General features: G+C 40.2%; 1 protein-coding gene across 22 annotated transcripts in view; it reads right to left on the reverse strand.

The window, feature by feature from the left end:
• The window catches only part of LOC124876195 (EH domain-binding protein 1-like protein 1), a 52,672-nt gene that overhangs the window by 9,337 nt on the left and 29,267 nt on the right, over positions 1-14,068 (reverse strand). For 17 of the 22 annotated variants that reach the window (XM_047378764.1, XM_047378765.1, XM_047378763.1 and 14 more), the window contains 5 exons: positions 12,521-13,978; positions 9,277-9,525; positions 8,644-9,120; positions 4,890-6,359; positions 823-1,497 (listed from right to left, as the gene is read on the reverse strand). In XM_047378764.1, the coding sequence (XP_047234720.1) occupies positions 823-1,497; positions 4,890-6,359; positions 8,644-9,120; positions 9,277-9,525; positions 12,521-13,978 (4,329 nt within the window). The remainder of the gene's footprint in view (positions 1-822; positions 1,498-4,889; positions 6,360-8,643; positions 9,121-9,276; positions 9,526-12,520; positions 13,979-14,068) is intronic. The other 5 variants (XM_047378766.1, XM_047378784.1, XM_047378774.1 and 2 more) reach the window with 5 other exon arrangements.

The raw sequence follows: 14,068 nt of genomic DNA on the forward strand, positions 1-14,068 counted from the left end.
CCTTCACCACAATCTTCCTCAGGGTCCGGTCACCTCTTCTCGTTGTGCAGCGTTTTCTGCCACATTTTTTCCTTCCCAGAGACTTCCCACTGAGGTGCCTTGATACAGCACTCTGGGAACAGCCTATTCGTTCAGAAATTTCTTTCTGTGTCTTACCCTCTTGCTTAAGGGTGTCAATAGTGGCCTTCTGGACAGCAGTCAGGTCGGCAGTCTTACCCATGATTGGGGTTTTGAGTGATGAACCAGGCTGGGAGTTTTAAAGGCCTCAGGAATCTTTTGCAGGTGTTTAGAGTTAACTCGTTGATTCAGATGATTAGGTTCATAGCTCGTTTAGAGACCCTTTTAATGATATGCTAATTTTGTGAGATAGGAATTTTGGGTTTTCATGAGCTGTATGCCAAAATCATCCGTATTAAGACAATAAAAGACCTGAAATATTTCAGTTAGTGTGCAATGAATCTAAAATATATGAATGTTAAATTTTCATCATGACATTATGGAAAATAATGAACTTTATCACAATATGCTAATATTTTGAGAAGGACCTGTACAAGGCTTGCCTGGCAGTTTGTTATCTGTTACCTTTAATTTCACAAGTCATTTTCACAAGTCAAAAGGCAAAAATAGAAAAATAGACTGACATGACTACAAAGAAGCTAACTTGTTGAAATGTCTACAAATGTTTCAAATTGAAAAAGTATGCAATAGTTAGTCTACTACAAATAGATACGCTTTAAGACAAAAAGTCTCACTAATCAACAACTCTATATGAAAGAGGTGATTTCAGAGAGCAGCACAGGTTTACAGCCTCTGACGACTTACACTTCGTCCTCTCCAAGAGGCTCTTCTGTCTCATGTAGTCTTATTTTCTGCAGAGCATCAGAGCAGGTAATAACTGAGAGCTGACTGTGATCGGTAATGTCAGTGGGGTTGTTTACATGGCTTCCTCTCTCTGTAGCATCGCTGTCAATATCACCAGGAGTGGGAATGAGTCGTTTCATGGCACGAGGCCCATTAACATGGGATGTGTCGCCTGACATCTGCCGAATCTTAGCCAGTAAACGTCTTTCCTCCTCTTGGAGCTGCTGCTCTTTGAACAGATTATTGCTTAAACTGGGGATCTTCTGGTCATGTTCAGAACTCAATTCAAGACTCCCATGCAAATGCGATGGCATTTTTGTCTTATTTATGTTACTGATGTTTATGCCAGTAGGTGTTTCAGTCACCACCAAAGGTTTAACAATTTCTGTTACCTTTAGACTATTATCAGTTTTAGTAAGAACTATATCACTCTTTTCTTTCAATGGTTGTTTGCCTGAAATTTTTGCTGTTGTTCCCTTCATCTGAGATATGAAAAGAGGGTCAGGAGACTGAACGTTAGTCTCGCCAGACCGAGGTTGATTTTGCTGCTTCACATCAAAGCTCTGATTAGGTCTCTGTTTAGTGGAGGGGGCTGGTGAAGGCTTCTGGGCCACAGCAGGAGATGGATGGCCTGGGCTAAAGATAAAAAAGGGAGAATTCAGAGCTAAATTTACAGCCTGGACCAAGTATGACTTATATAACAAGCATGAATGGCATGCTTCAAGCACCAGGAGAGATGTTGCTTTAATGTTCCAAAGCACAAGCGCACAAATTTAAGAATGTTTCAAAAAGCTTTCACTATATAACCTTAAAGTTATTTCAAGATTATCTTCATTGCTCCCAGAACATTAGTTGACCAGAGGTGTCCTTAAAACAATGCCAGTTTTTTATACTAAACTGAAACTTCAGTGACAGAAAGCCATGCTAACATCCAGGCAGCCATGCTAACCAACATGCTACAAGGCTAAAATAACTCATCAAGAAATGTCCCTTCACCACATTTAAGCCGATCATCAATAACAAAAACACAACAGATGCTGTTTATTCCAACAAAATGGCCCTATATGTAAGCAACTTTAAATTTAGCCTGCTTTGATAGCCTGTTTTGTACTGTGTAAGATTAGTATTACCAAATGCATGTTGAGTGATTATTGGAACTTTTACAGTATTGAAAAGCAACCCACTACCTACAGTAATTAGTTTTGGAATTTATATACAGTATCTGTGTCTCATCGCTAGCCTCATAGCATAATTGCCTAAGTCATAATTAAAACATTTAGAAGAAACTAATTTTTCAGCAAGCACAAGGTTTTTTTGCTATTGGAACAATAAGCCAAAATATGACTTAGCCAATTATGCTATGAGGCTAACGCCATGTTTTCGTTTTCAAAAATGTAGCCAAAAGGCATTATGTTATTACTCTAAGTTGAAGAAGCATCTATCGTTTACAGTGGTCTCTCTAACTTCAGGAAAACGTATTTCTAGCTCGGTTCTTTTATGTAAATTAGGATGAATCTAAACAATGTCTGCTAAGATAATATTCAGCGTGTGATGGAGGAGGAACTGAATAATCAAGTGTTGAGGAGAGAGCCAACTGACAATCTAATTGGAGAAAAAGGCAGACGGCAGATCAATAAGCCAGACAAACATGAGAGCTGCCCTGCAGGAAACAACTACAACACTGCATTTTCTTGCTAATTTTTATCCCCTGAATAACAGAATGGATTATTTACAGTTGTAAGTACATACTTAGTATGTTCACTTGCAAGTAAGAGACTGGTCTTGATTGTTGGTCTTGAATGTCTTCTTGACAACGACTATACAGGTCCTTCTCAAAATATTAGCATATTGTGATAAAGTTCATTATTTTCCATAATGTCATGATGAAAATTTAACATTCATATATTTTAGATTCACACTAACTGAAATATTTCAGGTCTTTTATTGTCTTAATACGGATGATTTTGGCATACAGCTCATGAAAACCCAAAATTCCTATCTCACAAAATTAGCATATCATTAAAAGGGTCTCTAAACGAGCTATGAACCTAATCATCTGAATCAACGAGTTAACTCTAAACACCTGCAAAAGATTCCTGAGGCCTTTAAAACTCCCAGCCTGGTTCATCACTCAAAACCCCAATCATGGGTAAGACTGCCGACCTGACTGCTGTCCAGAAGGCCACTATTGACACCCTCAAGCAAGAGGGTAAGACACAGAAAGAAATTTCTGAACGAATAGGCTGTTCCCAGAGTGCTGTATCAAGGCACCTCAGTGGGAAGTCTGTGGGAAGGAAAAGTGTGTCAGAAAACGCTGCACAACGAGAAGAGGTGACCGGACCCTGAGGAAGATTGTGGAGAAGGGCCGATTCCAGACCTTGGGGGACCTGCGGAAGCAGTGGACTGAGTCTGGAGTAGAAACATCCAGAGCCACCGTGCACAGGCGTGTGCAGGAAATGGGCTACAGGTGCCGCATTCCCCAGGTCAAGCCACATTTGAACCAGAAACAGCGGCAGAAGCGCCTGACCTGGGCTACAGAGAAGCAGCACTGGACTGTTGCTCAGTGGTCCAACGTACTTTTTTCGGATGAAAGCAAATTCTGCATGTCATTCGGAAATCAAGGTGCCAGAGTCTGGAGGAAGACTGGGGAGAAGGAAATGCCAAAATGCCAGAAGTCCAGTGTCAAGTACCCACAGTCAGTGATGGTCTGGGGTGCCGTGTCAGCTGCTGGTGTTGGTCCACTGTGTTTTATCAAGGGCAGCGTCAATGCAGCTAGCTATCAGGAGATTTTGGAGCACTTCATGCTTCCATCTGCTGAAAAGCTTTATGGAGATGAAGATTTCATTTTTCAGCACGACCTGGCACCTGCTCACAGTGCCAAAACCACTGGTAAATGGTATCACTGTGCTCAATTGGCCTGCCAACTCTCCTGACCTGAACCCCATAGAGAATCTGTGGGATATTGTGAAGAGAACGTTGAGAGACTCAAGACCCAACACTCTGGATGAGCTAAAGGCCGCTATCGAAGCATCCTGGGCCTCCATAAGACCTCAGCAGTGCCACAGGCTGATTGCCTCCATGCCACGCCGCATTGAAGCAGTCATTTCTGCCAAAGGATTCCCGACCAAGTATTGAGTGCATAACTGTACATGATTATTTGAAGGTTGACGTTTTATGTATTAAAAACACTTTTCTTTTATTGGTCGGATGAAATATGCTAATTTTGTGAGATAGGAATTTTGGGTTTTCATGAGCTGTATGCCAAAATCATCCGTATTAAAACAATAAAAGACCTGAAATATTTCAGTTAGTGTGCAATGAATTTAAAATATATGAATGTTAAATTTTCATCATGACATTATGGAAAATAATGAACTTTATCACAATATGCTAATATTTTGAGAAGGACCTGTAATTAGCTGGATGTAGTGTTGGCGGCTAACATCCTTTCTTCCAAACAACAAAGCAGTGGGAGTGCTGTGAAATCCATATATACAATGCAGTTGTAAATAAATATGCCACAACATTAATGGAAGTACTCCACACAACTATGGTCCATTGGCAAGTGCAGATTAATGTTTTGGACAGGTATTGCTAACCATGGAGTCACATTGATTTCTTGTGTGAGTCTGCTTTGGAGATGCTAAAATTTCACAAGGACTAGTTTATTGATACCCTTCATACAAGATAAAATATATTTTGATTCACAAATTAATTGTTAGTTGGTATCAAGATTGAAATTTGCTGAGTATTGTTTTCTTTAAAAATGTTGCTGCAATGAAGGGACCCACATGCTGACACCTTTCTATGAGAAAGACTTGCAGAGAAAGGCCAAACCCTCACATGCAAAGGATATAAGTTTGGTAAAAATTATGTTCTGGGAGATGAACTGTTAAGAGAAAACATTTACAAATGCTTGAAAAAGAGATTTTTCTGAACAACAGCAGGCAACAAGGAGATCTTTCTGATACAGCCAAGTTACTCACCCATTACTGTTGCTATTTCTCCCTCCCTCACCCCTCACTCACCCTGCTTCCCATTCCATATACAGCTCAGTCAGCCATATGGAGCCGATATCTTCCTGTCCCCTTTCATACTCTACTTCCTCCTCTTCCTCTTCTTGCAGCCACACTGGTATGGCATCATGTTTCGGTTTGGATGAACCCTGCTTGACTGGTCTCAGACTGGAACTGTCTTTGGATGTATTGCCATTCACCTTATATGTACTGGCAGAATTAGGGGGGACTGTACTGACTGGTTTGGGATCAGATGTGTGTTCCCTGTCACCTCTTTGTAGTTTATCGTCATATGCAATATCATCCAGCTCTGCCTCCTTCAGAGGCGGCAAGTTGTTTGGTGGGCTTTTGTTTCCTTTTTCTTTGTTTTGAACAAATAAAGAACCAGGAGGTGTTTTTAGCTCTCTATTCTCCCATGTTTCTCCCTGTTTTTCCATCTCTACATTTTCTTCCTTATCTTTTTTCTCAGAATCAGTAATTTGCCTCAAATGCTTTCTCTTATTGTCTTCCTTCCCTTTTTCAATTGTAATTCTTTTATTTTCCAAGTCCAACTTTTCTCTGTCTTTCTTCTCTACCTCTACTCTCCTTAGTTTTTCATTATCTTTCTTATCTGCCTCTATCTTTTTCAGAATGTCCCCCTCTTTCTTCTCTGCCTCTTCTCTTGCCAATCTTTCCTTTTTGTTCTTCTCCACCTCTTCTCTCTTTAGTCTTTCTCTTTCTTTTTTCTCTGCCTCTATCCTTTTCAGTCTTTCCCTCTCATTTTTCTCTGCTTCTCGCTTCAGTCTTTCCCTCTTTTTCGTATCTGCCTCTTCTGTCTTGAGCCTTTGATTTTCTTTCTTTTCTACTTCTTCTCGCTCCAGTCTTTCCCTCTTTTTCTTATCTGCCTGTTCTCTCTCCAGTCTTTCCTTTTCTTTCTTCACCACCTCTTCTCTCCTTAGTCTTTCTCTTTCTTTCTTCTCGGACTCTTCTTTCTCTAGTCTTTCAATTTTTTTCTTCTCTGCCTCTATCCTTTTTGATCTTTCCTTCTCATTCTTTTCATTTCCCTCCCTTTTGGCCTCTTCTTTCTCTTCCTTCTCCCTTTCAGTTTCTTTACAGCTTTCCATTTCTTTTTTTTCTGGTCTCTCCATCTCTAGTTCTCTCTCTTTCTCTTGTTCAATGGCTGCCAGTCGCAGACGTGCCACCAAACTAAGTTCACGCGTCTGGTTGTCTGGTTTCTGAGCTGATTCAGTCTTCTGAACCTCGTCTTCAACTATCATCTGACTTGCTGCTGTGTCAGAGAAAGCCACGGGAGGTAAAATGTCCACACCGACAGAGCTCGGTGGCTCGTTTTCTGGCTCAGTGGTGCACAGGATCTTTGCATCTCCTTCATGTAAACATGGCTGTTCTTCCCTATTTCTAAGTGGCCATGGTATATCTGCTGAAGGCTCCTGACTGGTACCATTTGATCCAGATGTGTGCAGCATGGAGGCCATTGTCTCATAGCTAAGAAGCAAAACATGACAGACAGGAAAACTGTGAGATAGAGCTCACCCTGAAATGACCCAACTACACGACTACAGCGGCAGCCAGCGACAGAGAACCAGCCAAACATCATGATTGATTAGTTTCCTTAGCACACTTTGTTTTGGTGTTCATCCAAAAAGCTGCTCAAAGCACCCAAAGTAAACATGGGTTTATTTTAAACAGAGAGAGGCATTCCTTTTTTTTCAAGTGTAAATCATACTAGAAAGTATTACTTAGAGTAATAAGTAAGTAATACTTTCCAAATGCTGTTTCCAAATGCTGTTAAAAACTCAAATTCAATGGGAAGATTACTAGATATATCCTGATGAAGACGACTCAGTGGTAAGAATTGCTTTGAGTACTGCCATGTAAAATCATTTAAAATGTATTTTTCATTATATCCACATTTTCCATTTGAACACTTGTTATATACCCCTATTTTCCCATTGGACCTTAAAAGCAAGAAGTCAGTACTCCTGCAGCATCAAGAGAACCTATGTGAGAATATAACAAGTTCCCAGTAGTGCTTCTAAAGTCCTACCTAGAAACAAAACACTTTAGGATGTACCAGACAAATGTAGAGAAACTAAAGTTACTCTGGTTAATGTTCATGATTTAGAACATTCAACATATCAGAAGAGCACTGAATAGCAACTGAAGGAGAATGTCCCACTCGAAAAATAACTGCTGAAACATCTTTGATTTACTATAGATGGACGAGCTAGAGCAGTGTGGGAAAAATGAATCATTAAACAAAATTGAAATTTAAGGTTGGAATGACTAACTACAGTAACTGTGGTAAATTAAAGCATTATTTAAACAAAAGGGCTTCATTTTTGGTAAACATGGTGAAGGTAGTGCTTGGCCTTAGACCCAGGATGAGCCCTCTGCAGAGAGCCTGAAGATTATCATGAAAATAATCTTATTGGATTATCTCTTTTGCAAAAGACAGCAACTTTATACACAGGTCGCTCCACTAAAATTGGTTAAAGAAATAAAAGATGGATGCACCAATCAAAGACAACAACAGTGTTCACATTTTAAACTGTATCGTATCCTAGCATTTGTACCAGTTGGTGCTGTTAGCATAACTAAAACAGTATTCTCTGTGTGTATTACCAGAAGAATATACTGTAGATCCTTAATCCTACATTTTCAAAAGGCTTTAAACATTTCCAAATCCAGCATGTTTCAAGATATGTAGAGGTTGTAAGCTCCAAAAGATTCAACAGAGTACCTTCACAATACCCTATTCAGGCTTCCTGCTATCTACTTTGAGTCTTGTTCTCTCTTACTTTCTCGCAGCCTGAATGAACTGCAGATATGTCTCGATATGTTGTAGAAAATACTGTTTCCTTATAAAAAGCTTATATACATCTCTGTATTTCCTCTGACATTTTTTAAACACTTCAATGATACTGAAAATATCTCACATTAAGTCACTTAGTAACAGCATTCACACTGAAGAGTGATATAGCCAGTTCCAGCAAGAAACACACACTAAAGTTACTGCCAGAAAAATATTGAATTTCTGCTTTTTGAACAGCATTTAGGGCATGTCAAGCTGAAAAGCTTTCGAATTTCATCAAAATTGTGTTTTGGGATTGACATCAAAGTCCTAACATTGTACAATAGAAACTTTGCTGGGAGAACTTTAGGAAAAAAAATCTAAAAAACAAAAATCCCACAATTTATAGCTCTCTACTCTCAACATTATAACAGTAGGTACTGAAAGCAAAGGTTTGCGAACTTTCCTGATTGCAGACTTACATTTTAATCAAGTTTTATGCTGTTTAAGCCGGTTTCGGTGAACTACTTTCGTAACTCTACATAAATTCATAAATCATGTTTATTTATGCAGAAATCTATAAAAAAATTCAAAAACTATTATTTTAGCTTTCAAAAACGGGCCTTCAGCAGTAGGTTATCTGACCGCAGCAGCAGGCAAACTCACCCTCTTTGCAACACCCCAAACATTGCGGACATGATGCCAGCAGATGTCTCCTTCTGCTATTCTGCAACACACACTTCACCCTCTGCACATTTATGGGTGCTAACACATACAAAAATAAACACACATATTTTACTAGAACGCTCAGATAAGATCCCTTCAGTTTGAATGTCTACAGGTGGTATGAAAAGAAGAGCTTCAGATGGGGTTAATTGCAACTACTGACTGTGTTGTTAGGCTGCTGCACAGTGGAACGATGTTAGTATAAATGCGGGTTTGTGTATGAAAGCTGTGCCACCTTCGCTGACTCACCCCCCTAATACACCCTCTTCCTCCTCCTTTACTGCAGGACTTTCAGTACTTTCCATTCCTCTTTCCACTCCCGCCTGAGCTGTGCTCTCCTCCACAGCTACCCACAGTTTGTTCTCTGCATTGCCCAGTGGCTCTTCATTGATCACAAGGGTCTCCTGATCAACAACTTCAGCGGGTTTCTTTTCATCTTCTCCTTCCTGTTGCATTTTGCCTGAAAGCTGGAGGTCTCGCTCCTGCCGCAGTTCTCGTTTTGGTTTTGGGGGCAAAAAATCTGTTTGCTCTCCAGCTGGTTTTAGGGAAGGCTTAGTAGGAGTTGCTGGTTGTAGGGTGAGCCTTACTGGTTCTTTAGGCTCCTCTGGAACTAGTTTTGAGCTGGGTTTTGGTGATTTTAAGTGTATGTCTGAATTTTCTTCTGCTGTTATTTGGTGCTGCAGTGTCACCAGAGTGTCCAACTTGTTGGATTCTTCTTTGGGTGAACTGGAAGAGAAAAAAAAATCAGATGAATACTAATTCATATTTTCTTTGAATTAAACTATTCGTAAACCAAAGTACAACATATTTGACAAACAAAAGCATGGGCAGGATCAAAAAGCAGAGAAGCAAGCACAAAGATTTCCCCTCGTCCATTCTTACCCTCTCCTCAAAGGTTTTGCACCCTCCTCAGCAGAGATTTGTACACTTGTATCTTTGCAACTTCTCCCTTCTAGCGCTTTCCATAGAGGATTCTCTGCATCAGACATCCTCTGTGGAGGTGGCGCAAGTGTCAAGACCTCTAATGCCAGTGTTTTATTCAGCTCCACAGTGAGGCCTGAATGAATATCAGGTGGAGAATGATTTGAGGCAGATTTTGTCTTTTCTTGGGTATCAGAGGGCTTCTTCAGACTGAGGTAAGCAGGGAAAGAAGGAAAATAAATAAGAAAATAAAGAGAAACAGGCAGAAAACATCGAAGGTTGAAGTGAACACACAGTTAGTCCGTTGCAAGTTGGAAAACCAAACAGAACTTGATGCAAAGTAGTAGCAGGGGTAGGATGACTGAAGTTGTTTACTATTGGAAGAAAGAGTTAAAGAAATTGAAATTAAATCTGCACATTCACTCAGCAAAATGTGCAGCTCAAAAAAATTAACAGTTTAGTTTTTATTTTATTTATCTTAGATTATTCAAACTTTTAATTAGTAATATGACATGACACAGAGGCTCTCTCTCATTTAGTCATTGACTGCCAGGCTGGATGGGGACACTGTGTCTGAACTGCAGCAGAGAAGGTCTTCATGAGGTCACAGTGGCTCCATAACACCCATTACAGGTCCTTCTCAAAATATTAGCATATTGTGATAAAGTTCATTATTTTCCATAATGTAATGATGAAAATTTAACATTCATATATTTTAGATTCATTGCACACTAACTGAAATATTTCAGGTCTTTTATTGTCTTAATACGGATGATTTTGGCATACAGCTCATGAAAACCCAAAATTCCTATCTCACAAAATTAGCATATTTCATCCGACCAATAAAAGAAAAGTGTTTTTAATACAAAAAACGTCAACCTTCAAATAATCATGTACAGTTATGCACTCAATACTTGGTCGGGAATCCTTTTGCAGAAATGACTGCTTCAATGCGGCGTGGCATGGAGGCAATCAGCCTGTGGCACTGCTGAGGTCTTATGGAGGCCCAGGATGCTTCGATAGTGGCCTTTAGCTCATCCAGAGTGTTGGGTCTTGAGTCTCTCAACGTTCTCTTCACAATATCCCACAGATTCTCTATGGGGTTCAGGTCAGGAGAGTTGGCAGGCCAATTGAGCACAGTGATACCAAGGTCAGTAAACCATTTACCAGTGGTTTTGGCACTGTGAGCAGGTGCCAGGTCGTGCTGAAAAATGAAATCTTCATCTCCATAAAGCTTTTCAGCAGATGGAAGCATGAAGTGCTCCAAAATCTCCTGATAGCTAGCTGCATTGACCCTGCCCTTGATAAAACACAGTGGACCAACACCAGCAGCTGACACGGCACCCCAGACCATCACTGACTGTGGGTACTTGACACTGGACTTCTGGCATTTTGGCATTTTCTTCTCCCCAGTCTTCCTCCAGACTCTGGCACCTTGATTTCCGAATGACATGCAGAATTTGCTTTCATCCGAAAAAAGTACTTTGGACCACTGAGCAACAGTCCAGTGCTGCTTCTCTGTAGCCCAGGTCAGGCGCTGCTGCCGCTGTTTCAGGTTCAAAAGTGGCTTGACCTGGGAATGCGGCACCTGTAGCCCATTTCCTGCACATGCCTGTGCACGGTGGCTCTGGATGTTTCTACTCCAGACTCAGTCCACTGCTTCCGCAGGTCCCCCAAGGTCTGGAATCGGCCCTTCTCCACAATCTTCCTCAGGGTCCGGTCACCTCTTCTCGTTGTGCAGCGTTTTCTGCCACACTTTTTCCTTCCCACAGACTTCCCACTGAGGTGCCTTGATACAGCACTCTGGGAACAGCCTATTCGTTCAGAAATTTCTTTCTGTGTCTTACCCTCTTGCTTGAGGGTGTCAATAGTGGCCTTCTGGACAGCAGTCAGGTCGGCAGTCTTACCCATGATTGGGGTTTTGAGTGATGAACCAGACTGGGAGTTTTAAAGGCCTCAGGAATCTTTTGCAGGTGTTTAGAGTTAACTCGTTGATTCAGATGATTAGGTTCATAGCTCGTTTAGAGACCCTTTTAATGATATGCTAATTTTGTGAGATAGGAATTTTGGGTTTTCATGAGCTGTATGCCAAAATCATCCATATTAAGACAATAAAAGACCTGAAATATTTCAGTTAGTGTGCAATGAATCTAAAATATATTAATGTTAAATTTTCATCATGACATTATGGAAAATAATGAACTTTATCACAATATGCTAATATTTTGAGAAGGACCTGTAGATGCTATTTACATACCAACTAGTTGTTTGGGAGTGACAACAGGAAAAAGCTTAAAACATTTGGAATTTGCGTAACTCTACTTGGATTTTGGCGGGGATGCTTTGGTCAGATTAGACTAGGACTGACATTTTCAGCATAAAACATTCCAAGTTGGGTTTCCCATGAAACAAAGTACAAATCTGTGGAAATAGCACAACATTTTAAATGATAATCTGGCAGATCAAGCCAAAAAACTGGAAACAGGATGCTATTCGGTCTTTTAATAGGGAAATTATCCAAAACATACGGTCAAATCAACACAGCAATGCCTCATTAGAAACAAAATTAACCTAATTCTATGGCTTCCTTAGTCTCCTGATCTACTGTAACTCCTATAGAAAACATTAGGGGTGAGCTGAGAAGAAGACAGCTCCAAGCCTTCCAGGACTGTACAATCATGCAATGACAAAAGTTCAAAGACCCCCTCTCTGTATGCCCCAATTGTGTAATGCTTTGGAGTCTAAAGTAAATTAGAATATGTTTTTGAAACATTGAGCCATATTATGAACCAAACATGATAAATAATTCTCAAATACTTTTATTTATTATTGAAAAACACCACTTTTCGAATCTTTACTTTTTTATGTGCAGAATTTTACGGGTGGTTATTTTTTGTTTTTGGTTTAGATGACTGAAAGAGAGAAAGACAACAATCACATTCTTAGTTTTAGCTAAATTGTGTAAATCAGTCTTTCCAACCCTGTAGCACAGAGCTTATAAACAAAGAGTCAACACAACACCACATCTGGGAAATATCAGATATATGGCAGCAATCAGCTCAGTAGCACAAAATGATTGAACAAGAGCTTTAGTTTTAAAAATGATTAATTTTACTAATAAAATCAAGAGATTGTATTGTAAGTATAGAAATAGACCACACAGAGCAGGAAACACCACCACCTCTGCATCATTACTGCAACTTACCACTCATTAAAAGCAGAGTTTGGTTCACTCCGTTTCTTTATGTCGTCTGACTGGATGGAAATTTGTTCAGGCAGCTGTTTGGCTGTAATGTTGGTTTTCACCAGTGGGGGGAAGCGTGGAGCAGGAAGCTGAATTTTTATTTCACCTTCAATATCCGTGAGGGATTGTTTGAAACCAAGAGGAGATATGATTTTCATCTTCTCCTTGTCCTCATCTGACTTGTTGTCCTCCACAATGCTGAGTAGAATGCTCCTCGTCTTTTCCTCTTCCTCTTTCTTCTTTCTTATCTCCAACTCTTCCTTCTGCTGCAAAAGCTTCTTTTGTTCTTTCATTTTTCTTTCCTCCTTTTCTTTCTCCTCCTTAATTTTTTTCTCTGCTGCCAGCCTCCTCTGCTCCTCTTGCAGCTGTCTTTGCCTTTCTTCTTCTCTTTTTTGTCTTTCTTCCGCCTCCTTCTGCATCCTTTCCTTCTCCCTCTGCTCAATTAAAAGTATCTCTTTCCTCCTATGTTCCTTGTCACGTCTTTTCTCCTCTTCATCCTTTTTATTCCTCTCTATCCATTCTCTCTCTTCTTTGAAAAATCTCTCCTTTTCTTCTTGTTCCTTCGTTCTTTTCTCCACTGCTTCTTTGACTCTTTTTCTCTCCTCCTCCTTTTTCTTTTCTCTCTCTTCCACTTCTTTGAGTCCTTTCTCCTCTTCCTTTCTCTTATTCTGCTCATCGTCCAATCTCTTTTTCTCTTCTGCCTTCCTTTTCTCATCTTCCTCTTCCTTCTTTCTCTTGTCCTCTGTCTCTTTCAGTCTCTCCTTCTCTTTCCTCATCTTACTTTCCTCCTCCTCACATCTCTTTTTCTCTGCTTCTTCTTTCTTTCTCTCCTCATCCCTTTTCTGTTGTTCGCTCTCATTTGCCTCCTTCAAAAGTCTTTCTTCCATCTTCCTCTTCTCTTCTTGCTCCGAGAGTCTCATTTTCACCTCCTCCCTCTTCTTTCTTTGCTCCTCTATCTGTTTTTCCTCCTCTTTAATCTTCTCCATGAATCTTTCTCTCTCTTGCTGTTTCTCCACCTCCCTCTTCAGATTTTCCTTTTTTGCTTTTGACTCGAGAAGCCTCTTCTCCTGTTCTCTTTTCCTATGCTCCTGTTCCTCCATCATTTTCTCATGTTTGTCTCTCTTGTCCTTCAGGAGTCTCGCCTCTTCTAATTTCATCTTCTCTCTCTCCTTCTTTGCAGTCTCCTCCTCCTGTAGGAGCCTCCTCTTTTCCTCTTCTAGCAGCCTTTTCCTCTCTTCCTCATATTTTTGCATTTCCTCCTCCTTCTGCCTTAGGAGCATCTCTTTTTGTTCTTCCTCCTTCCTTCTCCTCTCCCCTTCTTTCTTTTGAATTTCTGACTGTTTCTCTTGCTCCTTTTGCAAGGCTGCTCCCTCTAACTGTTCTGTCAGTGATGGCTTTTCATTTGTTTTATTTTCAAGACTGCAGAACAGATAAAAATAAAAATGCTTAACTTTTGAATTTTCTTTGTCAGTATCACCATCTCACATTTTGAAATCCTGTCTTACTGTG

Source organism: Girardinichthys multiradiatus, chromosome 11 (assembly GCF_021462225.1).
Source record: "Girardinichthys multiradiatus isolate DD_20200921_A chromosome 11, DD_fGirMul_XY1, whole genome shotgun sequence".
Classification (NCBI taxonomy): Eukaryota; Metazoa; Chordata; class Actinopteri; order Cyprinodontiformes; family Goodeidae; genus Girardinichthys; species Girardinichthys multiradiatus.